Consider the following 26579-nt stretch of genomic DNA (forward strand, 5'->3'; position numbering starts at 1 on the left):
CCACATTACAGGAAGGATGTGGAGGCTTTGGAGAGGGTGCAGAGGAGGTTTACCAGGATGTTGCCTGGTATGGAGGGGAGGTCCTATGAGGAGAGACTGAGGGATTTGGGGTTGTTTTCGCTGGAAAGAAGGCAGCTAAGAGGGGATCTTATTGAAACATATAAGATGATTAGAGGTTTAGATAGGGTGGACAGTGATAGCCTTTTTCCTCGGATGGAGAAAGCTAGCACGAGGGGGCATGGCTTTAAATTAAGGGGGGGTAGTTATAGGACGGATGTCAGGGGTAGGTTCTTTACCCAGAGGGTGGTGAGGGATTGGAATGCCCTGCCTGCTGCGGTTGTAAATGCACCTAGTTTGGGGGCGTTTAAGAGATCCGTGGATAGGTTTATGGACGAAAAGGGATTGGTTTAGGTTAGTGGGTCATTGTTTTTTAACTGGTTGGCGCAACATCGTGGGCCGAAGGGCCTGTTCTGCGCTGTAATGTTCTATGTTCTATGTTCTAAAACGTTGGTGCCTGAAACATGAACCAGGCTGGGAATCCTTGATGTAAAATCATTAAGATGCAGATCCAGTTTAGATTATCCTTACCCAACCAGAACTGAGCATGATCACTAGGGATTTGAAGATACAATTGTTTTATTTCTTGTAATTTCGTCTTCATTTCTTGATCTGAGTATCGCTGGCGAGGCCAGCATTTGTTGTCCATCCCTAACTGCTCTTGAGCAATTGATGGTGAACCGCTCCTTGAACTGCGGCAGTCCCTGAGGTGTAGGTAACCTTACAGTATCGTTATATTGGCCTGGAATTATATTGGTGGGGATTGGAAAGGATCTCAGCTCGGCCTACCTGTCTCAGAAGTGACCTCAAAAGTAAGATCTTCATTGTCAAAGAGTTGGGGGTGGGACCACAGGCTGTGGGGCCACAGGAAACCCTGGAAAGCAGTTGGAGGCAGCCACTGGGTCTGCTGGGTGCCAAGGCATATGGGCAGGGTGAATAGGAAGGACATTTTCTGCACTGTATGATTCTATGTGGTTTAAAAGACCCATCTTAGTGATGTGGGATTTGGTCCCAGTTAAAATAAAAACAGATAGGCCTTCACCAACTCTCAGCTCCCTCCCCCTCCGCACCCCACTCCTCCACACACTCTACATGCACCATCCATGTTACCTTATGCCCGCCACCCATCCCATGGCTCCTTATACCCCTTGTGCGAAACTACGTCCCCACCCTCCACATGGGCCCCTCATGAACCCTATACCATGCCAAGCTGCAATGATCTCTTATGCCCCCATGCCAAGCTATACCTCACCTACCCTCTCCCCTCCCCCCCATGGCCTTTCATATACTCTATTCTAAGCTATGGGCACTTCCTTGCCCATACAATATACCATGTAGAATCAACCTATCGTGACAATAGGATGTGTTAAGAAAACTTAAAAGAAGACCAGTCATTCAGTCTTTACTTTTCACTGTTAAAAATAATTATATCACTGTTGCTGCACCTCAAACAATTGTCATCATACAGACGTATCAATGACAGAAACTACAGGTACTTGAAACCCCTTAGCCTTGTGTAAATAAACATTGTGAAATTGATAGCAGGTATCAGCGATCCAGAGCTGTTAATCTAACAATGTTTGGGGCTCAGGTGTTTCATCAAAGTAATGGATTTCTGAGTTCTCAGCCAAGACTACATAGCATGTATTATACAGTTTGTTGGGGAACTACATACAAAGCAGACATCTGCAGTTTTTCATTCATACCTACTTTGTAGAAAATAAACTCCTTTGAGCATCTTATTTTCTGTAACTAATGTGAGTCTAAGTCAGTGTGACTATACAGTCACACTAAACAGTCTTGTTTCATATTTATTGTGCTTATCTCACTATTATTAATAACTGGAAGACAATATACCTTTTGACTGCAAATGTTAGTGCATCAATTATGGTAAAGGTTCCAGTTTAGTACGTTCACACAGACACTAGAGCTTCTAACTATCTAATCTTTGAAGAAAGAACAGTAAGTTTGACATCCATGATTGCCTTATGTGGAACTGCTACATTCTCCAAACATCCTTAGAAAGGAGTTGAATTGCCTGCAGTTCTGTATGTTAAAAGGGACTGGTATTTATCTCGTACTGTAAATCCTGGATTGACACAAGCTGCCCAAATCTCCTTATAACAAAACAATTGTTTGGTTCCTCTTCACCATCATGCTCCCTACCCAAGCAGGAAACAACCATAAATACGAAGCACTTATTAATCAAATATTTAATTAATCCTATTTTCAATATGTAGTCAAATTATCTTGCCAGTGTCAATCGTTTTTTTTTAAGCTCAACCTATAAGTGGTTAGTGATAGTATTAAAATAACCGTGGGAGCACATAAGCTCACTAATGTAGGTAGATTTTATCTGTGGCTGTCCTTTGTTGCATTGAATCTTCTATCATGAGCCGGAAAGGTCAGGGTTATTGTCGTTCAAACAGCAAGCAGATGCAGCAAGGCCCTGGGTGGTATATATATATATATATATATATATATATAATATATATATATATATAATATATATATATAATATATATATATTTCTTCTCGCTTGCATTGAGACATTGAATTGGAAATAATTGTTGAAATTAGTGTGTCCCCATATTTTTCATGGATATTGATGTTTGGTAGTTCTCTCATTTTAGATCCCAAATCTCAGCAATACTTCGAGAAACTAGCAATCAAATGCTTCAAAGTTTCTCCCTTTGCACATTTTTATGCTGTTTTTTATGTTGGATTGCATTTTCTTCCTTGCTGCTAATGAAAGATAAAAGTCATTAAGAATTTTCTCTCAAAAATTTCTGGTAGCTCATTTCGGCTGATCAATTAATTGATGTTTGCTTCCTTGTTTATAACTTTCAAGTTCCTTAAACAGAACATGAACAAAAGGGTCTGTGTCTTTCATACTTCCCAGTTTTAGTAAAATTATGAATATGAGAATAAAATGCAATACAAGCACACATAGGATGAGTCGAATGGATTACTGTAATGGTACTTCTGCAGAATTAAATGCATTTAAATTGACCTTGTTGCTGTCCTGAGATCAGCTGACAGGAGCTACCAACAGCTGTATTTTCACAAGAGCAGAGAATTTTAGCTCACCTTGGCATAGAAGCTTAGAATCCCTACAGCGCAGCTGAGGCCATTTGGGCCATCGAGTCCTAGCCCAGCAAAACTTCAGGGAGAACGGTGCAAGCAACATGGCCTCCTCAGAGATAACTAAAACAAACAACTAAAATGAAATAGAAATCTTAGAAATATGGTTCAAAATGAGTAAGTTAGAAAGGATAGTTGGTATTTATTCGATGCGCTGGATGAGACTCAGGAGGAGATTTGTGAAGCATGGACAGTTATTATGCGGGAATCACTGGCTCTCACAATGTTCCCAGTAATCTGAAAACAGATATATATAGTTCCCATATTCAACAGGAGAGTAAGAACATGTGCAACTACAAACACATTAATCTCATTTCCATTCTTTACATATTAGTTAAAGCCCTAATCAAGCTGAGAGCTGGAGGAGTATTTGTATGAAAATAATTAAACAGTTACCAATATCAATTCAGAAAGATGTGATAATGCCTCAGCAACCTTTATCTCATTCTAGAAGTAACAGCTCAAGTGGATTGTGAGAAACCATCGTGTACATAACTAGCTCCTAAAGACACTTGACATTGACCTCCATGGAAGGCTGTTTACCAAATTAAAAGCTGAATGAATGAATGAATTGGGGTAAACCTCGGAAAAGATAGTTATTTTAATGTTGAAAAGTAGACATTAACATGTGTTTCATGGTGGGTATTTGATAAATCCAGGGGTTGGGATCATTTATCCTCATTTCTATAACCCCCAGCTTCAGGAATTGGGACATTGCAGATTCTTTGCCCATACTTTTAATAGCTATAGTAAAGGATAGTTACATCAGACTCAAAGGGCATTTTCAAATAAACCTTTGGGGTGAGTTTTCTGGTTTTAGAGTTGAAATGTTGTTTGGTGGCAAACTGTACATTATGTCAGGCCCACAAAGGGACCATATTATAACGAAATTGGTACGAAGCATTAAATGGTGGATTATTCCAGTTAGGTTTTATTTCCACTGAACTTCAATTCTATTTCTCCAACAGCAATGGCCATTCATAAGTTTGATGGTGTGATTTCCACAAAGCACATAAATATGAAATTTTAAGAAGGACGTTCATATGATGTTCAAAATATGTTTTATAAAATTCAGAAATCCAGAAATCTTCACTAGCTTGTGGTTGGATTGTTTTGTTGGAGTCTGACGACTCACAGGAGAAAAATGAAATGTATTTTTTAATAATACTGCAAGCACAACTACATATATCATTACCATTAATCATGGCTCACTATCGTACTTCAGGTTGACTAAGTTAATTGTTTTCTCGGTAGTTGTTTATTAGGAGGAGGCCAAAGGTTGGGACAGCCATTAGCCCTGTTCAACATTCGCATACTCCGAGGCATGTATAGGCACGAAGGAAATGTTATTCTCCATCTGATAACAATTATTGGCAGCCCGATCCACATCACTTTGGGCTGGAGTAAGTTCCTCCCACCCTGTCTCTCTTAATTTACAGTGACAGGATTTTTGGGTCTGAGTTTGAACCTAAAGTAGGAGCTGGATCAAATGAACAGCTGAAGCAGATCAGCAGTACATTCCATGAAAAGGCTCCAGCAGCTGTGAGCCAGGCCGATATTCTGTACAGGAAGTAAGGCCCCTGAATAGGAGGTGTAAAAAGCTGGCAGCACATCATTGCGTTCGGTTGCAGTAGTGGATGTGTTTGTGACCAGTTCCTGCAAGAGCAAGTGACACACTTGGATCTAGTCTGGTATGCTTGATCGACATCTAATGACACCTGGTCTTGAACACCTTTTTACTGAGGTAAGCAGCCACTTAATTGCAGAGAGTCAGCGATGAGTCAGTGCTGCAGAACACTGTATTTGAGTGACATTTAGTGAATGTTGACAGTTAGCAGATCCAGTTAATAAACGATTGACAAAACTCCCTTTGAATTGTTACAATTTTGTTTGACTGTCAAATCTGGGAACAATAAATCAGCAATATAATGATAGCTGTTTGCAGCCAGAAACTGCAATACATTACAATTGCACACTATATAGAGCAGAAACTTCAATCTGAAATACAAACAGTAACTATCGCCTCTACATGTAGAGCGGCAGCGAGATAGCAGAGGGGGGGGAGGGTCGTAATGTATTGCATGTAACATGGGGTAGCACGGTGGCACAGTGATTAGCATTGCAGTGTCACTGTGCTAGGGACCTGGATTCGATTCCTGGCTTGGGTCACTGTCTGTGTTTGAATGTTCTCCCTGTGTCCGAATGGATTTCCTCTGTGTGCTCCGGTTTCCTCCCATAGTATGAAAGATGTGCTGCTTAGGAGCATCGATAATGCTAAATTCTTCCTCAATGTATCCAAACAGACGTGGAGTGTGGCAACCAGGGGAATTTCACAATAACTTCATTGCAGTGTTAATGTAAGCCTACTTGTAACTAATAAATAAACTTTAACTTCTAACTTGGGGGCCAAGCTGAATTTAATGGTGAAACCTGATTTCACAGAATTTAAATCCTTTTACCATTCAGTGGCCAGCCCTATTGTGATATGAAATGGAGAAATTGTTTTGGCAAGAATGATGGGGAGGGAAATGCGGGGAAAGAAATTTGTAAGCTTTCCTCAATTGCTATCTTTCCTGGGCCCTGAGAAATGCAGCCTGCTACACTTAACTTTAAAACTGTGGTAAAATTTGAGGCATGCCGCCTCTTAAGAATATTTAAATTACAGATACGCCCCTGGAGAGCAGTTGGTCACCTGCCCTGAAACCGTTTCCGTTAAACCTGGAAGCGGGTTCATTTTTGAAATTTTAACCGCACTGTGGGAGGGTTAACATTTCCTCCTGCAGGTCAGTCAGTCAACATTTGAAAGAAAGTTGGGCTAATGTGTCAGGTCGGATTCTTCACCAGAACTAGTCAAACGTCCTGGTCTCCTATATTCGGACAACTTGCCCCGGTTGTTTGAAATTTCGTTCTTTAAAAGAAATCATGCTTTTCTTCGTCTGGTTTGGAACTGCTGACTTCTGTTTTTGACAAATAGTTTTAGTCCTGATACTCATCAATTCAAATTAAAGAAGAGGAGGTTGTCAGAAAGGAATTCTAAAGTGTTAAATTAATCACGCTGGTTATTTGAAGTGTTTGACAGCAGTTGTCTAACTAACACCTGTTCCTTGAGAAGCTCCATGTCCTTATTTGGTAAACTGTTAATGGTTGAAGGAGGCCATACAGTATAGACTGGAAGCTTCGAATTGTTAAGTGACTGCTGTATTTTTAACTCCATTTTGCTGCTAGGGCCCACAGATGTCCCCTTTTTCCTTTGGTTTTAATACAAAATATCTTTTATTTAAGTTTGCAATACTGTAGAGATTGTGGGATTAATAACACAATAATATGAGGTGGTATATTAAGTCCAAGGCATTTTTGAAAGTTTGATTTCAACATACATTTAGGCACATGTGTTTGCTTTCTTCCAAGCTAATTTTAGATCTTATTTAGACTTCATTTCCTAGTTTGAAGGACCTAAATAAAGTTTAAATCAATGAGTGACAGTGGAATGTCTTCCACTGGCTGATATCTGAGACTGAGTATTATAGGTATGTTCCCTGAAATATAAATGCAGGCAGTGTTGTTTTTATTCTGCGTGTGTCCATTAGTATCCAGATTCTCTGCTCATGAGTACTCTTGACATTCATTATTTCATTATTTTAAACAGAATTTGAAAGAAATGGGGTGAAACGTTATTGCTCCATCATGGTTGGGGGCAGAGCCGTAAAATGCAACTTACAGTTCAAGACCCTATTTATTGCCTTCAATGGGACCATAAAATGCCACTGGAGTATAATTCCACCAAGGATGATGTTTCGAAACTGCAGAAGCTGTCTTCCTTGTTCCTAACCACCACCCCCTATCCCTGAGTCTCCACCACACCTCCCCAGAGAGCAGAAGATGTCTTTGGAACTCACTGCAGGTGGTGTTTGGGGGGTGGTTGGTGGGATGGGGTGCGCGATTGAATATTCCTTAGGTGGTGATAGATAGATTTTTCATTCGATAAGGAAATCAAAGGTGTTCAGGGTAGATGGAGATTTGAAACACAAACAGATCACCTGTGATCTTGAATGGCAGAGCAGGCTTGAGGGGCCTAATGGCCTGCTCCTGCTCCAATTTTGTATGTTTGTAAGCCTTACAAAAATAATGTAATTTTAATGTCTCAGGAGTGAAAAATGATGCACACGAATGTACCTTTCCAGGATTCCTGTATAGGTTTTCATGAGCAATAACAACATGACCCAGATTTTGCTGAGTAAGTGTCGGCATGCGAGCGATACATACTGTTATTAATGTGCAAATTGCCCAGCAACTTGTAGCAAGGAAGAGATGCCCTGTGATTTGTATATCACAAATTGTTTCTTGATTTGCAGTGCTTTGGCAAGAACTTTCTGGCCGCTCACGCTGGCAGGAACTTCTGGTCCTGTCCACAGGCACACTCTCACCTCTGCTTTCCAGGTGGTGAGGGGTACTTTCAACAGGAAACCCCCCTGACAGTGGCAGGATGAGAAGATCTATCTGCTGGCCAATGATGGGTTGCCTCCCGCTGCTGTTCAATATGCAGTGCGTTGTGTGATAAATCCCGCCCTTTTGTTTTTAATTTCACCACATCACATATTGAGCTTCATCTCTTTGCAATTTTTCACAACATTGCTGTATTTGCAAGTGAATTAAACTTCAAACTTTCCTCAGGAAATTAAGTCAAGCATTATTAGACATGATAATTGTTAATCTTTTGATTTGATTTATTATTGTCACTTGTAATATTATACAGTGAAAAGTATTGTTTCTTGCATGCTTCGAGGCAAAGCATACATAAGAACATAAGAACATAAGAAATAGGAGCAGGAGTAGGCCATCTAGCCCTTCGAGCCTGCCCCGCCATTCAATAAGATCATGGCTGATCTGTCGCGGCTCAGTTCCACTTTCCCGCCCTCTCCCCATAACCCTTAATCCCCTCTCTTATCAAAAACCCATCAACCCGCTTCTTAAAAATATTTAGCGAGGCAGCCTCCACCACTTCAACGGGCAGAGAATTCCAGAGATTCACCACCCTTTGAGTGAAGAAGTTCCTCCTCAACTCCGTTCTAAACCGCCCCCCCTTTATCTTGAGGCTGTGCCCCCTAGTCCTACTGTCTTTTTTGAGCGGGAAGAGTCTCTCCACCTCTATCCTATCCATCCCATTCATCATCTTATACGTCTCAGTAAGATCTCCCCTCATTCTTCTAAACTCTAACGAGTACAAGCCTAGTTTATTCAGCCTCTCCTCATAGCTCAACCCCCTCAACTCCAGCATCAGCCTAGTAAACCTCCTCTGCACTCCCTCCAAGGCCAAAATATCTTTGCGCAGGTGTGGCGCCCAAAACTGCACACAGTACTCCAGCTGCGGCCTCACCAATGCCCTATACAACTGCAGCAAGACCTCCCTACTTTTATATTCAATCCCCCTCGCGATGAAGGCCAGCATCCCATTCGCCTTCCTGACCACCTGCTGCACCTGCAAGCTGGGTTTTTGCGACTCATGCACAAGGACCCCGAGGTCCCTCTGCACCGTCGCCTGCTGCAGTTTTTCGCCCCGTAAGTAATAGTCCTTCCTACCATTCTTCCTACCAAAGTGGACCACCTCACACTTGCCAACATTAAATTCCATTTGCCATTTCCTGGCCCATTCGCCCAGCCTATCTAGATCCTTCTGCAGACTCTCCACACCCTCCGCACAATTTGCCGTTCCCCCAATCTTGGTGTCATCAGCAAATTTCGACACCCTACACTCGGTTCCCTCCTCCAGATCATCTATATAAATGGTAAAAAGCTGAGGCCCCAGCACCGACCCCTGGGGCACTCCACTAGTCACCATCCGCCAATCCGAATAGCACCCGTTGACCCCCACTCTCTGCCTCCTATTTGACAACCAATCCTCTATCCTCTATACCATTCATAGAGAAGGGAATGAGAGAGTGCAGCATGTCGTGTTACAGTCATTGCTAGGGTGTAGAGAAAGTTTAATTTAGTGTGAGGGTAGGTCCATTCAAAAGTCTGTTGGCAGTAGGGAAGAAGCTGTTCTTGAGTCAGTTGGTGCATGACCTCAGGCTTTTGCATCATTACCTGTCACCCTCTCCTGTCTAAAAAGTCAAGAAAAACTTGCATTTGTCTCATTCTTTTCATGACCACTGGACATCTCAAAGCACTTTCCAGCTACTGAGGTCCTTTTGAACTGTTGTAACACAGGAAATGTGAGAGTCGATTTAGACACAGCAATCTCCTTTCAAACAGCAATGCGATAATGACCAGAAACCAAATAATTATAGAGCAAAATCTCATTCCTACACATTGTAAGTTTTAGTTCGAAAATTTGAAAATTTCTGTTTTAATTTAAGAATAGTTTTCAAACTCTTTGTTTCTCACTCTTTGCTTCTGTCTCTTTTTTTTCGCTGTTTCTTAATCCAATCATTCTTTCTCCCACTTTCTGACTTCTCTGTACTTGATTTTACATTGCGTTTACGCACTCTATTCAGCTTTGATATCTAACTGAGCAATGGTAAGTCTAACTAATGGGGTTGCCATGTTCCAGCAAAACCTGAACCAAGCACTGAATTACAAAGCAGAAACATTGCGAAGGACTTTACATTGAATGAGTTTTACTGAGCAGTTTTTGTGTGGGTAATCAGCAATCACTTACCACAAAGATCCTGTGCCTGCATAGGTATTTTGGAAGTGTATGTCAGAACTTGATGTTTTTGCTGTAGTTGATTTGTGGTTTAATCATTTCTACAACATTTATTTACCTGCCATTTTAATGCCATGTTAATCTATTAATTTTGAACTAGCTAACACTGGACAAAAGTAGAGGGGTGGGTAAATTGCAACACAGGATTATTGACAGGAGCCCAAAGTAGATGATTTCTGAATTTAAGAGGGTTGAGTTAATGAGGAAAGATCGTTTATTGGGGGATGTTACTCTCTGCATCAGGATAAACATGAACTAGCTCTTTTTTTTAAATAAACTTTTCATGAGGCTGGAGAGTTTGAATGCAGTTAAATGCTGTCATGAGCAGAATCACGGAAGAGGGCAATCAATTTGGGTGGCATTATGGTTAGCACTGCTGCCTCACAGTGCCAGGGACCCGGGTTCAATTCCAGCCTCTGGTCACTGTCTGTGTGGAGTCTGCATGTTCTCCCCATGTCTGCATGGGTTTCCTCAGGGTACTCCGGTTTCCTCCCACAGTGCAAAGATGTGCAGATTAGGTTGATTTGCCATGCTAAATTGACCTTTGTGTCAGGGGATAAGCAGGGTAAATATGTGAGATTGTGGGAATAGGACCTGGTTGGGATTGTGGACGGTGCAGACTCAATGGCCTTCTTCTGTACTATAGGATTCTATGTTCATTATTAAGGGTGTCAAAGGAAATTAGAATATTTAGACATTAAGGGCCCGAAACTAATTCTGTGTAACTGAATGGGCGTTAAGTGAAATAAGCGGCCAGACTTTCTGATCTTTAGGTGGTCATACTTCGGAGGATATCTTTGGAGTCTCCTTGGAAATCCACAAGAAGTATCAACTTCTGATGCGCAATTCCCCTGCACCTGGAAACTCTGAGTTAAAGTCAAAGATGTTGGATTGTTCCAACTCAGTTGGCAGAATAGTTAGCCCCCTGACCCTGCCAGCCACCCAACTGACCCCCTTTTTATTTTATTCATTTAGGGGATGTGTGCAATGCTGGCTAGACCAGCATTTATTGCCCATCCCTAGTTGCCTTTAAGGTGGGTGGTTGGGCTGCCTTTTTGAACGACTGCAGCCACTGGGGTGTAGGTACATGACAATGCTGTTAACAAATGAGTTCCGGGATTTTGACCCAGCGACAGTGATGGAATAGCGATATATTCCAAATCAGGATTGTGAGTGGCTTGGAGCGGAACGTCTGTCTGCTGCTCTAGTCCTTCTAGAAGGAAGCAGTCATGGTTGTGGAAGGTGCTGCCTAAGAAGCCTTAGTGAGTTCCTGTAGTGCATCCTGATGATGGTACACAATGCTGCTACTGTTTGCCAGTGGTGAAGGGATTGAATGTTTGTGGAAGCGGTGCCAATCAAGTGGGTTGCTTTTTCCTGGATGGTGTCAAGCTTCTTGAATGTTGTTGGAGCTGCACCCATCAGGCAGATGGAGAGTATTCCATTACATTCCTAACTTGTGCTTTGTACATGGTGGACAGGTTTTCGGGAGTATGGGGCTAAGTTGCTCGCTGTAGGATTCCTAGCTTCTGACCTGGTCTGGTAGCCACAGTATTTATATGGCTAGTCCAATTCAGTTTTTGGTCAATGGTAACTCCCAAGATGTTGATAGCGAGGGTAATGCCATTGAATATCAAAGGGCAATGGTTAGATTCTCTCTTGTTGAAGAAGGTCATTGTCTGCCATTTGTGTGGCACAAATGTTATTTGCCACTTTTCAGCCCAAGCTTGAATATTGTCCAAGTCTTGCTGCACTTGGACGTGGACTGCTTCAGTATCTGAGGAGTATCGATTAGCGCTGAACATTGTGCAGTCATTCGTGAACTTCCACACTTCTGACCTTGTGATGGAAGAAAGGTCATTGATGAAGCACTTGAAGATAGCTGGGCCTAGGACACCACCCTGAGGAACTCTTGCACTGATGTCCTGGAACTGAGACGGTTGACCACCCTACCCCTTCACCCACCTACTTGCCATCCAATCCCTTCACCTATACATCACATGCTTGCCTTCTCTCCATAGTTTCCCAAAGTGGCTTTGATTACTTAACCTTGAAGCTCCAGTGCAAGGAATGTATCACTCTGTTTCAATTCAATGTGATGATAATTGTCCCTCCATGATTTTGTGTGTGTGTGTGTGTGTGTGTTTGTGACACTACAACCATGCTAATTGGAATAGATTTTGAATGAGATCTAGCATGGTAGGAGCAGCACCAAATATACCAAATGAGCGAGACTACAACACAGGACAATTTGCATACACACACACACACACACACACACACACACACACACACACACACACACACACACACACACACACACACACATATATATACACACACACAATCATAGAGTGACAATCACCATCACATTGAATTGGAACAGAGTGGCACATACCAATCAAGGAGGCTGTTTTGTCTTGGATGGTGTCCAGTTTCTTGACTGTTGTTAGAACTGCATTCATCCAGACATGTGGGAATATTCATCACACGCAGACCTGTGTCTTGTATATGGTAGACAGGCATTGGGGATGAGGGGAATATCTTGTGAGGGGAATTTGGAGCTTGTATCCATTGGAGTTTAGAAGAATGAAAGGTGATCTTGTTGAAACATAGATCCTGAGGGGACTTAAAAGCATAGATGCTGAAAGGATGTTTCCTCTTGTGGGAGAGACTGGAACTACGGGAAACAGTTTTCTTCAACTTTAGATGGAGATAAAGAGATTTTTTTTTCTCTTGAGGGTCATGGACCTATGGAATTTTCTTCCCCAGAGAGTAGGGGAGGCAAGGTCATTAAATATTTTTAACATGGTGTAAGATAGATTCTAGATTAACAAGGGCTCAAAAGATAGAGGCAAAAAAGTGGAGTCGAAGCCTCTTTTTGGTCAAATGGTGAAGCAGGCTGAAAGAGCTGAATGGCCTTTTTCTACAAGAACGGTGATGGTGGTGTCAGGGACATTGCCTGAAAAAGATGAGATTTGGTGAGCCCTCCAGCAGCAAATGCAGGGAGGAATCAGCCTGTGATTTTTCGAACAGCAGAGCAGTCAAGTCAGTCATTCATCAGGAGCCTTTGTTCCATTCTGAACAGCTGATATTTCCAAATGAGACTGCAGGTCTCCAGTCATGAGTTGGTTGTATTTTTAAAGTCTGATGGGAGTTATCCTGTGCCTCTGTGAGCCTGGGCCAGCAGTGTAAGGAATTTGTGAGATGTTTTTGATGTTGTTTTACAATTGTAATGGCACTCTGAATGTTTATACAACCTTAATGTGCCTATCATTCCATGACTTGCCATTTTGAGTTCTTGCCTGGTGAGCTGTACTCTGCAGATGAGGTGAAGCTGTTTCTAAGTGTCTTACCACTTGTGTTATATTAGTGAAAGGAGTGTGAGGTTTGTTGTTTTCTTGGATGAATGTTTGATCATAGCCACTCCAGGTCCACATTCTGATAACAACCCCATGCAGAGTCTCTGGTCAGTCAGAAGTGAGACTGAGTGGTTTTCGCTACACAGGTAACTCTGTAAATCTGAAACTCATTCCACTCCCACTGATGAATGGGGCTCAGCCTTCCCAGATTACAGGACAGTTCATTCCTGATAACCTTCACAGTAGGTCATCATCCCAGATGGACAGCAATGCTGCATTCCCTCTGCTCTGTAGCCAAGGAGCATTAAAACATTGATTTGAGTTATTATTGTCACATGTATTTGCATACAGTAGAAAGTATTATTTATTCCATGCTATACAAACAAAGCATGCCATTTATAGAGGAGTAAAGGAGAGACTGCAGAATGTAGTGTTACAATCATAGCTAGGGTGTAGAGAAAGACCAACTTAATATGAGGTAGGTCCATTCAAAAGACTGATGGCAGCAGGGAAGAAGCTGTTCTTGAGTCGGTTGGTATCTGTCCTCAGATTTCTGTATCTTTTTCCCAATGGAAGAAGGTGGAAGAGAAGTATGACTGAATAAGGTGATGCCCTTTATTATGCTGGCTATTTTTCCAAGGCAGTGGGAAATGTAGATTGAGTCATTGGACGGGAGGCTGGTTTGTGTATGGCCTGGGCTTCATTCATGACCACTTGTAGTTGTTTATGGTCTTAGACAGAGCAGAAGCCATAGCAAGCTGTGATACAACCAGAAAGAATGCTTTCTATACTTATTAAATGTGTTCCCACAGTTGGGTAACACCAACTTTTTCTGGTGACAGTCGTAGCTGATGTGTCAAATTTCCTTAGCCTCCTGAGAAAGTAGAGGCATAAGTGGGCTTTCTTCACTATAGTGTCCGCATAGAGGGACCAGGACAGCTGGTTACTGACCTGGACACCTAGAAACTTGAAGCTCCCGACCATTTCCACTTTGTCCCTGTTGATGCAGAGAGGGGCATGTTCTCCTTTACACTGCCTGAAGTCGATGATTATCTTCTTCATTTTGTTGACATTGAAGGAGAGATTATTTTCATCGCACCAGTTCACCAGATCCTCTCTTTCCTGTATTCTCTCTTTCCTGAACTCCATCTCATCATTGTTTGAGATCTGATTCACTGAAAGTCGAGTTAGAGGGGAATCTGGCCACACAGTCAGAGGTATATAAGGAGTAAAGTAACAGGCTGAGGGCACACCTTTATGGATCACCAATTTTGAGGATGATCATAGAGGAGGCATTGTTGCCCATCCCTGTGGGATAGGAAGTTCAGGATCCAGTCACAGAGGGAGCAGCTGAGCCCTAGGCCACAGAGTTTGAAGATGAGTTTTGTAGGAATAATGGTGTTGAAGGCTGAGCTGTCATCAATAAATAGGAGTTTGTCATACGTGTCTTTGTTGTGGAGGTATTCCAGGGTTGAGTACAGGGTCAGGGAGATGGCGTCTGCTGTGGACCTATTGCGGCGGTAGGCAAAGTGTACTGCATCCAGCCATCCGGGCGGCCAGGATTGATTCATGCCATGACTAACCTTTCAAAGTTGTGCAGAGGGACCTGGGTGTCCTTGTGCAAGAATCTCAAGGAGTTACTTGGCAGATGCATCAAATAATTAAGAAGCCAAATGGAATTTTGTCCTTCATTGCTGGATGGATGGAGTTTAAATACAGCAAAGTTACATTGCAGCTGTAAAAGGTGCTGGTGAAGCCACACTTGGAATACTGTGTACAGTTTTGGTCTCCTTACTTGAGAAAGAATGTACTGGCACCGGAGAGGGTGCAGAGGAGATTCACGAGGTTGATTTTGGAGTTGAGAGGGTTGGCTTATGAGGAGCGACTGAGTACACTGGGGCTATACCCATTGGAATTCAGAAAAATAAGGAAAGATCTTAAGGAAACATACAAGATTATGAAGGAAATAGATAAGGTAGAAGCAGGGAAGTTGTTTCCACTGCTGGATGGAACTAGAACTAGAGGGTATAGCCTTAAAATAAGATGAAGCAGATTTAGGACTGAATTGAGGGGAAACTTCTTCATACAAAGGGTTGTTAATCTGTGGAATTCCCTGCCCAGTGAAGCAGTTGAGGCTACCTCATTGAATGTTTTTAAGACAAGGATAGATAAATTTTTGAATTGTAAAAGAATTAAGGATATGGTGAGTGGGTGGGTAAGTGGAGCTGAGTCCACAAAAAGAGCAACCATGATCTTACTGAATAGTGGAGCAGGCTCAAGGGGCCAGATGACCTATTCCTGCTCCTGGTTCTTATGTTCTTAATGATGGATGTCAGAGCCACCGACGATAGTCATTAAGGCATGCTGCTTGGCTTTTCTTTGGTACTAGAATGATGATTGTCTTCTTGAAGCAGATAGGGACCTCAGATTATTGAAAAGAGTGGTTGAAGATGTCTGCAAATACCCCCCAGCTGAACCGCATAGGATTGCTCATCTGGGTACCTGATCCCGGCCAGTCACTTTCTGTGGGTTGACTTTTGAGAAAGCTCTCTGATGTCTGTGATGGTGATCTCGGATACAGGTTCAGCCGAAGTTTCCAGGGTGGAGAGCATGCTCTCACTGGCCTCTTGGTCAAGACAGGCATAGAATGTTTTGAGCTCATCTTGGAAGGGTGCATTGGCGCTGGCGATTTTAAATGCCTTCTTCTTGTAGCCTATTATGTCTCGCAGAACTTGCCATAGTTAGTCTGTGTGGCTAGCCTGGCACTCTAGCCTTGTCCAGTACTGTCTCTTGATGGAACTCCATAGATCATATCTGGATTTTCTGTGTTGGTCAGGGTTGTCTTGACTTGAACACCTCAGACCTGGACTTCAGCAGCAGTAGTTATCCCTGTTCATTAATGGCTTCTGGTTGGAAAACATGCAAATTTGCTTCTTTGGCACACAGTATTCTACACACTTACTAATGAAGTCAGTTATTGTAGTGGTGAATTCATTCGGGTTGGTTGGTGAGTTTTTAAATATTGACCAATATTTAACACAAGAGTGATGGATTCTGCCAATGCAGCAACAAAAACCTGCAGTATTAAATTGTGGATATCCCCCTGTGGTCTAATGCTAACTATTGTTACAGACTCCAGTCAGTGAATTACAAATGTTTAGACACAGAACTTTGAAAAGACAAATCATTTTCCAAGTGCTTTGTTTATTTTCCTCCAGTGTATATCTATACCATTAGATGTGCTATGTAATCACTCTAGATCAGTGAGAACTATTAACCGACGACCTTAAAGAAGCGAGTCCATGTTCACCACACAACAGTTCAGATCTTGGACTCGAACTTGTGCCACACACACACAGTCGCTGTCTCACATCTTTAAGAAGGCATCATCTTATTATGAAATTGGATCAGTAATAAATGTTAGTTCCCAAGTGATTGCAGGAGAGAGAAGCCAGATAAAGTTTCAGTGGGTCAGGCATCAGCAGTTGGTTAATTCACAACAGTTTCTCCAATTTATAATCCTGAGTGACTGGCCTGACATTCCAATCCTGGGATCCATTAAGTTTCCGGATGGTAATGGGAAGGAATTTTTGTTGTCTGATCAGCCTCAAAATCAAGAAGCGGAACTTCACCGGCGCAGTGGTACAGTGATTAGCACCAGGGATCCGGGTTCAATTCCCGCCTTGGGTCACTGTCTGTGCGGTGTCTGCACATTCTCCAAGTGTTTGCATGGGTTTCCTCCCACAATCCAAAAGACGTGCTGGTTAGGTGCATTGGCCATGCGAATTCTCGCTTAGTGTACCTGAACAGGTGCCAGAGTGTGGTGACTGGGGGATTTTCACAGTAACTTCATTGTGGTGTTAATGTCAGCTGACCTGTGGCACTAATAAGTAAACTTCAAAACTTTTTAAAAATACAATATCTTCTAAAACTGGTTCTCATTCAAACATCTAAACTGGGTGCATGAACTGATGCTGTGTTTGCAGAGTTAAAAAGGGAAGCACCGAGTAAATGAGTTATTTTTGGGACTGACTCCCGTTTGTGTGAGGAATGGTAGGCACCCGGATGGTCTCAGCAACATCACTGCCTCTGACTGGGGAGCCCTCGCAAACTGCAAATCCATCACCGCGTTTTAATATCAACAAATATGGAATAGTTTCAGTCATCCTGCTTCGGCTGAATGAAAGGCAACAAAATAGCGGTGAATCATTGTCGTTCTTTTCAGACTGGAGCAAGATGTAAATCGGGGTTTCCCCAAAGTCCAATTCTGGGACCACTGCTTTTCTAATGATCTAGACTTAGTTGTACAGGGTACAAGTCCAAACTTTATAGGTGACACAAAATTTGGACATTTTGTGATGGTGTAAACAGGTTGGTGGAATGAGCGTATGTGGCAAATTAAATTTAATGCAGACAAGTGTGAAGTAATTTTGGTAGGCAAACAAGCAAGCGTAACATAAAGGATAAAATTCTAAATAGAGCGAAGAGGGAGAGGGAAATCTCATTATTCAACAAACCATTGAAAGTTGACGGGACAGTTTGAGAAACTGGTTAATGAATCTTGGGTGATCATGGGATTTAGGAACAGAGACATAGGCCTGAAATTACACTTGTGGATGAGGAATGCAAAGTTGGAAGAATTCTTTATACCAGAAATCAAACTCCTGCAAAACTGCCCCAAATAATTTTTGTTCTGTGGAGGGGGTGTAATAGAAATTGGGCCCATTGCCTTAGGAAGCAATTTGGAGACAACACAGAGGCTGCCAGATGCAGAGTTGGGCTGGACAAAAGGGCAGCTTTCATGATCCAGCACCTTGACCCAGCTTCAAAATAAAATAAAAATCACCCCTCCATCCCTCCCAGCCACCCATCCCCATGGCCTTTCATATGCTCTGTACCTACTTATGCCCCTCCACCACCACCATAGCTCTCTAAAGTTCCTGTTGCAACTTGGTTCCAACTGATGCCAACCCATTTCCATTACATCCAGTATAGGGCATTGGTGAGGCCGCAGCTGGAGTACTGTGTGCAGTTTTGGGCGCCGCACCTGCGCAAGGATATTTTGGCCCTGGAGGGAGTGCAGAGGAGGTTTACTAGGCTGATACCGGAGTTGAGGGGATTGAGCTATGAGGAGAGGCTGAATAAACTAGGCTTGTACTCGTTAGAGTTTAGAAGAATGAGGGGAGATCTCACTGAGACGTATAAGATGATGAATGGGATGGATAGGATAGAGGTGGAGAGACTCTTCCCGCTCAAAAAAGACAGTAGGACTAGGGGGCACAGCCTCAAGATAAAGGGGAGGCGGTTTAGAACGGAGTTGAGGAGGAACTTCTTCACTCAAAGGGTGGTGAATCTCTGGAATTCTCTGCCCGTTGAAGTGGTGGAGGCTGCCTCGCTAAATATTTTTAAGAAGCGGGTTGATGGGTTTTTGATAAGAGAGGGGATTAAGGGTTATGGGGAGTGGGCGGGAAAGTGGAACTGAGCCACGACAGATCAGCCATGATCTTATTGAATGGCGGGGCAGGCTCGAAGGGCAAGATGGCCTACTCCTGCTCCTATTTCTTATGTTCTTATGTTCTTATGTTCTTATTACAGTCAGGGGGATAAAGAAAATAAACTGGGATGTTCAAAATCACAGGGGGCCTGGACAGAATAGAAAGGGACAAATTGTCCCCATTGGTGAAAGGATCATGAACCAGAGAATTCCAATTTAAGTTGAATGGCAAAAGAACTAAAGATGAACTAAAGGGACTATAGGGAACTGGGTAGGCAGCTGAGGAAGAGAAAAGCGAAGGTAGTAATCTCAGGATTGCTGCCTGTGCCACGGGAGAATGAGGGAAGAAATGAAATGAGGTGGAGGGTGAATGCGTGGCTGAGGGACTGGTGTAGAGGGCAGGGATTTCGGTTCCTAGATCACTGGGACCTCTTTAGGGGTAGGTGGGACCTGTATAGTTAGGACGGGTGGCACTTAAATACCAGGGGGACTAATGTCTTGGCGGGAAGACTGGCTAAGGCTACTGGGGGGACTTTAAACTAGAAAGGATGGGGGGAGGGAACTGTGATGGGGAAACTGGGACGGAGGAGGTTCGCTCCCAGGTAGGGGAGGACCGCAGGCAGTATGGGAGGGAGGTTAGACAGGCGGTGGAGATGGGAAATGCCCAGACTGAGGGGCTGAAGTGTATATATTTTAATGCAAGGAGTGTAGTGAATAAGGTAGATGAGCTTAGGGCGTGGATTGCTGTTTGGGATTGTGATGTGGTGGCCATTACGGAGACTTGGATGTCTCAGGGACAGGACTGGGTACTTCAGGTGCCAGGCTTCAGGTGCTTCAGGAAGGACAGGGAGGGTGGCAGAAGGGGTGGTGGAGTGGCGCTGTTGATCAGGGATAGTGTCATGGCTGCAGAGAAAGAGGATGTTGTGGAGGGACTGTCTACAGAATCTCTGTGGGTGGAAGTTACAAACAGCAAAGGGTCGAAAACTTTGCTGGGTGTATTCTATAGGCCGCCCAATAGTGACAGGGAAGTTGAAGTGCAAATAGGGAAACAGATTCTGGAGAGATGTTTTAATAACAGAGTTGTCGTGATGGGAGACTTCAATTTTCCAAACATCGACTGGAGTATCCCTAGGGTAAGGGGTTTGGATGGGGAGGAGTTTGTTAGGTGTGTTCAGGAAGGTTTCCTGACACAGTATGTGGATAAGCCTACGAGGGGAGAGGCTGTACTTGACCTGGTACTGGCGAATGAACCAGGGCAGGTGATGGATCTTTCGGTAGGAGAGCATCTTGGAAATGGTGACCATAATTCTATCTCCTTCACAATTGCATTGGAACGAGATAGGATCAGGCAGGCTAGGAAGGTGTTTGTCTGGGGTAAGGGGAGATACGAAGAAGTCAGGAAGTTACTTGGACAAATAAACTGGAAGGAGGCGTTCTTAGGGAAAAGTACCGAAGGAAGGTGGCAGATATTCAAGGAATGTGTGTCTGGAGCTCTGAATGACAACGTTCCGATGAGACAAGGGGGTTTTGGTAGGTCGCGGGAACCGTGGTGCACGAAGGCTGTGTTGAACCTAGTCAGGAGGAAAAGGAAGGTGTACAAGAGGTTCAGGGAATTAGGAGAGGTTAAAGATCTTGAGGAGTATAAGGACTGTAGGAAGGAACTTAAAAGGGAAATTAGGAGAGCCAGAAGGGGTCATGAGAAGACCTTGGCGGGTAAGATTAAGGAGAATCCCAAGGCCTTCTATAAATATGTGAAAGGTAAAAGGATAAGAAGAGAAGGGATAGGACCTATAAAAGGTGAGGGGGGAAAGGTTTGTGTGGAACCAGAAGAAATGGCAGAGGTGCTTAACGAGTACTTCGCCTCAGTATTCACAGTGGAAGCTGATCTGGGAGATTTTGTTATGGATTTGCAGCAGATGGAAAAGATTGAGTACGTGAATATTAAGGAGGAGGATGTGTTGGAACTTTTGAATTCTATCAAGGTAGATAAGTCGCCTGGACCAGATGGGATGTACCCCAGGATACTGTGGGAGGCGAGGGAAGAGATTGCAGAGCCCCTGGCGATGATCTTTGCATCGTCAATGGAGACGGGAGAGGTTCCGGAGGATTGGAGGATTGCGGATGTAGTTCCTATTTTCAAGAAAGGGAACAGAGATAGCCCAGGAAATTACCGACCGGTGAGTCTGACCTCAGTGGTTGGTAAGCTGATGGAGAGGCTTCTGAGGGACAAGATTTACGAACATTTGGAGAGGTTTGACATGATCAGGAATAGTCAGCACGGATTTGTCAAGGGCAGGTCGTGCCTTACAAGCCTAGTTGAGTTCTTCGATAATGTGACTGAACACATTGACGAAGGAAGTGCCGTGGACGTAGTGTACATGGACTTCAGCAAGGCGTTTGATAAGGTCCCCCATGCAAGACTTCTTGAGAAGGTGAGAGGGCATGGGATCCAAGGGCCTTTGGCCTTGTGGATTCAGAACTGGCTTGCCTGCAGAAGGCAGAGAGTGGTTGTGGATGGGGCTTTTTCTGAATGGAGGTCAGTCACCAGCGGAGTGCCTCAAGGATCTGTTCTGGGACCCTTGTTGTTTGTCATTTTCATAAATGACCTGGATGGGGAAGTGGAGGGATGGGTAAGTAAGTTCGCTGATGACACTAAGGTCGGTGGTGTTGTGGATGGTCTGGAAGGATGGCAAAAGTTGCAGCAGGACATAGATAGGATGCAGGACTGGGCGGAGAAGTGGCAGATGGACTTCAACGCGGATAAATGTGTAGTCGTCCATTTTGGCAGAACCAACAGGATGAACGAGTACACTATCAAGGGCAGAAGTCTGAGTAGTGTTGAAGAGCAGAAGGATCTTGGGGTCCGGGTCCACAGGACTCTTAAATCGGCCTCGCAGGTGGAGGAGGTGGTCAAGAAGGCGTATGGTGTACTGGCCTTCATTAATCGAGGGATTGAGTTTAGGAGTCGGGAGGTAATGCTGCAACTTTATAAGGCCCTTGTCAGGCCTCATTTACAGTATTGTGCGCAGTTCTGGTCGCCTCACTATAGGAAAGATGTAGAAGCTATTGAGAGGGTACAGAGGAGATTTACAAGGATGTTGCCTGGACTGGGAGGCATGCCTTATGAAGTTAGGTTGAGGGAGCTGGGACTCTTTTCCCTGGAGAGACGAAGGTTGAGAGGCGACTTGATAGAAGTTTACAAAATGTTGAGAGGAATAGATAGGGTGGACTCTCAGAGGCTATTTCCCCGGGTTGAAATGGTTGCTACGAGAAGACACAGATTTAAGGTGCAGGGAGGGAAGTTCAGAAGTGATGTTAGGGGTAAGTTTTTCACTCAGAGGTTGGTGAGTGAATGGAATCGGCTGCCGTCAGTGGTGGTGGAGGCGAACTCGCTGGGGTCTTTTAAAAGACTTCTGGATGAGTATATGGGGTTTAATGAGATTGAGGGTTATAGATAGGTCTGTAGGTTGGTAGGTGTTGATGTGATCGGCGCAACTCGTGGGCCGAAGGGCCTGTTTGTGCTGTAGTGTTCTATGTTCTATGACATGAGGAAGTGCTTTCTTATGCAGCTATCCATTGGGATCTGAAATGCACTGCCTGACTGAACGGTGGAGGAAGGTTGTGGCATTCAAAGAGATATTAGATAATTATCTGAAGAGAGAGAAGTAAGAAGGCAGTTGGGAAAAGGGAGGGGATTGGAACAATGAATTACTCTGGCAGAGGGTTGGCATTGAAACATTAGAATGAATGGCCTCCTTCTGTGCTTTAATCATTTTATGATTCCAAGTTGAGTCAGAAAGCAAGGGTAGCTGTAAGTAGGAACATTTCATGTCAGAAACATGCAAGTGTGGCACCCAAGAACTGTGGCTACTTAAAAAAAATCTATTAATGACTTGGAATAGTGGGACAGCATGCTGATCAGGAAAGAGATCAAGGGATTATAATGGATTAATCTATGAATTGTCAGCATTAATAAACGGTAAGAGTACAAATCAAGACTGTATTATTGATGCACAAGGGGGCCTGTGCAGAATGCTGTATGAAGGTCTATTCTAACAATAATGTTAATTAATGTACTAGGGGTGAACAATGAAGATCATTTTGGCTATCAGAACTTTAGGTTATGGGAGAAAGCAAATGGGCTGTTTTTATTTTTAAAAAATCCAATTAATATTTTTGAACCTATGTTTCCTATTCTATGATTCCTATCAAATATGTGAGAAAGCTGTTTCTGTTTTTGAGATGATAAAAACAGCTTGTGTATGACCTAATTACTATTGATTCATTATTACTATTGATTGATTATGCACTTTAGAATAGGGTGTATTTTGTGTATTCATTCATGGGATGTGGGCATTGCTGGCAAGGCTAGAATTTTTTGCCCATGCCTAATTGCCCTTGAAAGCTATTCAGAGTCAACTGCATTGTGGGTAGTCCGGAGTTACATGTAGGTCAAATCAGGTAAGAATAGCAAAGCTTGCCTTCCCTATTTGATTTTAGTCACAGGACAATAGAAGAGGAATTTTTGGAGTGCATACGGGATGCTTTTCTGGACCAAAAAATTGAGGAACCAACAAGGGAACAGCCATCTTGGAATGAGAAAGAATTAGTTGGCTACCTAGTTGTGAGAGAATCATTGGGAATGAGCAACCATAACATAATGGAATTCTTTATCAAGGTGGATAGGAAGGTACTTGATTCTGAGACTAGAGTGCTGAATTTTAATAAAGTTACCTATGATGGTTGAATTGGGAAACATTGCTGAAAGGAAGAACAGTGGACAGGCAATAGCAGGAGGTCAAGGAAAGAATAGGAGAGCTCCAAAAGCTATTTATTCCTGTTTGGCACAAGAGTGGAAAGGGAACTGTGACCCAACTTTGGTTTACAAGAGATAATTAGAGATAAAATTAGATTCAAAAAAAGAAACAGACAAATTGGCAAGAAAAGACAATAGATCTGAAGATTGGGAGCAGTTTCAAATTCAGCAGATTAAAAGGAGGACCAAGGATTAATTAAGAAGGGGAAAATAGTGTATGAAAATAAGATGGCAGGGAACATAAAAACTAACTGTAAAAGTCTCAATAAATATATAAGGAGAAAAATATTGACAAAAATGAATGTAGCCCTTACACTCAGAAATGGGGAAATTCATAACGGGGAACAAAGAAATGGCTAGGGAACTAAATTTGTACTTTGCTTCTGTCTTCACAAAGGAAGACATGAATAGTGTACCAGGAGTTCTGAGAAATATAAGTTTTAGTGAGGAGCTGAGGAAATCAGATTAGTAGTGAAATGGTTTTGGGGAAATTAATGGGATTGAAAGTGGATAAATCTCCAGGGCTTGAAAATCCTCATCCCAGAGTACTTAAGGGAGTGGCCCTGGAAATAATAGATCCATTGGTGGTCATCTTCCAAAATTCTTTTGACTCTGGAATGGGTTTTACAGATTGGAGGGTAGCTAATGTAAGCCCATGGTTCAAAAGAGAGGTAGAAAGTATACATGGAACTATGGACCAGTGAGCCTAACATTGGTAGCAGGGAAGTTGCTAGAGTCCATTTTCAAGGATTTCATAGCATTTAGAAAGCACTAGTATAATCAGACAAATTTGGCATGGATTTACAAAGGGGAAATCATGCTTGACAAATGTTGTGGAATCCTTTGAGGGTATAACTAGTAGAGTTGATTAGGGAGAACTGGTGGATGTGGTAAATTTAGACTTTCAATAAGATCTCAAATATTGGATTATTATGTAAAATTAAAACACATGGGATTGTGGGTAAGAGATGGACAGAAAGCTGATTAGCAGACAAGATGCAAACAGTTTACTAAATGTGTCTTTTCCTGCGCAGATTTGTGCTTGAACTCCAACTGTTCACATTATATATTAATGATTTGGACAAGGAAATTAATTGTATTATCTTCAAATTTGCTGGCGGTACAAAGTTGGGTGGGAGGGTGAGCTGTGAGGGGCATGCAGAGATATGATTTGGACAGACTGAGTGTGTGGCATATGCATGGCAGATGCAGTATAATGTAGATAAATGTGAGGTTATCCACTTTAGTAGTAAGAATAGAAAGACAGATTATTATTTGAATGGGTGTAAATTGAAAGAGCTGGATACTCAGCAAGATCTTGGTATTCTCATGCATCAGCTGCTGAAAGTAAGTGCACAGGTACAGCAGGCAGTAAAGAAGGCAGATGGTATGTTGGGCTTTATTTTTAAAGGATTTGAGTATATAGGGATAGGGACATTTTACTGCAATTAGAGGTCATAGTTTGAGGATAAGGGAGAGGTGATGAAAAATTCCTTCACCCAGACAGTGGTGAATTTTGGAATTCATTATGTTACATTCGTGTACCTTTAAGAAATTTTTTTTTTAAATCATGTTCTTTGCAGTTTAAGCAGACCTTTTCAATTTTTAAATTGTTTTTTAAATCGTGTTCTTTGCAGTTTAAGCAAACCTTTTCAATTTTTTTTTCTCTCATTGTTGCCAGGCCGGCTGCTAGAAATCTTTTTATTGTTGCTTCAATGGTTTACATGGAGTTTTGTATATTTTTACTATGGACCTCAGGTACTTTCTGGGATTGTTTTCTGATCCTGCGTTATTAGGAGGAAGACTGGTTGGCAGGTCATGTGGTCTTTCCTTCCTAGTTTTTCCTTCCTAGTGAATCTAAGGTTTCATTTTCTGTTGGGCTGATAAACAGTTTTAGTTTAGAAGAGGGTGAACGTCACACCGGAAAGCAATGTTTCTCTCCTCCCCTGATTTTGTAAATTCTGCTGTTAGCTGAAAGCAGGTCTCCTGGCCTTCCTGGAGTAGGAAATTTGCTGATGTTGGTTAGCTTATCTAGAATCTCTCTCCCTAGTGTTCTAGGAAGCTGACTTCAGACTGTTTTGACTTCAAACTGTTCTGGGTGTATAAAAAGGGCTGTTAGAAGTTACAAGGCTGAGAAGTCAGGGTTTCAATTCTCCAGCAAAAGGACGTAGTTTCAGTATAACGTGAGCATTATTCTTTGCTGTATTAAACCTGTGACAAAACTTTTGTTTATGGGATTTGTTTTGTTGGAATGGTATTTAGCTGTTAAGAACTATACAGTATCTTTTTTGTTGTAATTGGTAAAAGTTATTGCTAATTTTCTTTCTATACATATTAACGGTATACTTAAATAAACTTTGTTTGTCAAGAGCTCCCTAGTGGGTCATTTGAATCATACCTGAAGTGAAATATCTCATGCTTACCCTAGCCAAACTTATGATCCAGGCAGACTTCATAAGACACTTTGGAGTTTCTGGCCTGAATTATAACTACCACCTCAGAAAATAATTAAGGCCAAAAAGTTGAGAAATTTCAAGAAGGAATTAGTTATAGCTCATGTGCTAAAGGGATATGGAGGGAAGGTGGAATTAGGGTATTGAATTTGATCAGCCATGATCATCATGAATGGTGGAGCAGACTCAAAGGGCTGAATGATTTACTTCTGGTTCTATTTTCCACGCATGTTTCTAGAAATCTATAAAAGGTGGCAGGGTGGGTCAAGTGCAGCTTAAACACTAGTATGTAATGGTTGGGCTGAATGGGCTGATTCTATGACATATATCCAATGTAATTCTATGACTAAGTGCAGAGGGATAGATTTTAGCAATTGAGGCAAGTAGCTTGAGTTGAAAAATTCCCTGGTCGCACTTAAAACAATTTTAACTCCAGGGTTACAGATTCAAGATAGAGCCAGACCAACCAGCCCCTGATGCCAAGGGGCTGGGGGAGTGCCAAAGTGGGCTGGTTAGAAGGCCCATCTCAGCTCTCTGGAGCTTTGTCCCA

The 26579-nt window shown here is 42.6% G+C and overlaps 1 protein-coding gene across 6 annotated transcripts in view; it reads left to right on the top strand.

Moving 5' to 3' along the window:
* Positions 1-26579, top strand: part of LOC145357497 (voltage-dependent L-type calcium channel subunit beta-2-like) — a 191678-nt gene that overhangs the window by 41942 nt on the left and 123157 nt on the right. Inside the window, exon 1 of one of the 6 annotated variants that reach the window (XM_080210901.1) lies at positions 4758-4945. The exons of the other annotated variants lie outside the window; for them this stretch is intronic. Coding sequence (XP_080067027.1) covers positions 4895-4945 — 51 coding nt within the window. The 5' untranslated portion in view covers positions 4758-4894. Of the gene's footprint in view, positions 1-4757; positions 4946-26579 lie in introns of those variants that run through there. 6 annotated transcript variants of the gene reach the window in all.

Source organism: Carcharhinus amblyrhynchos, chromosome 2, assembly GCF_965287045.1.
Source record: "Carcharhinus amblyrhynchos chromosome 2, sCarAmb.v2.hapA, whole genome shotgun sequence".
Lineage (NCBI taxonomy): Eukaryota > Metazoa > Chordata > Chondrichthyes > Carcharhiniformes > Carcharhinidae > Carcharhinus > Carcharhinus amblyrhynchos.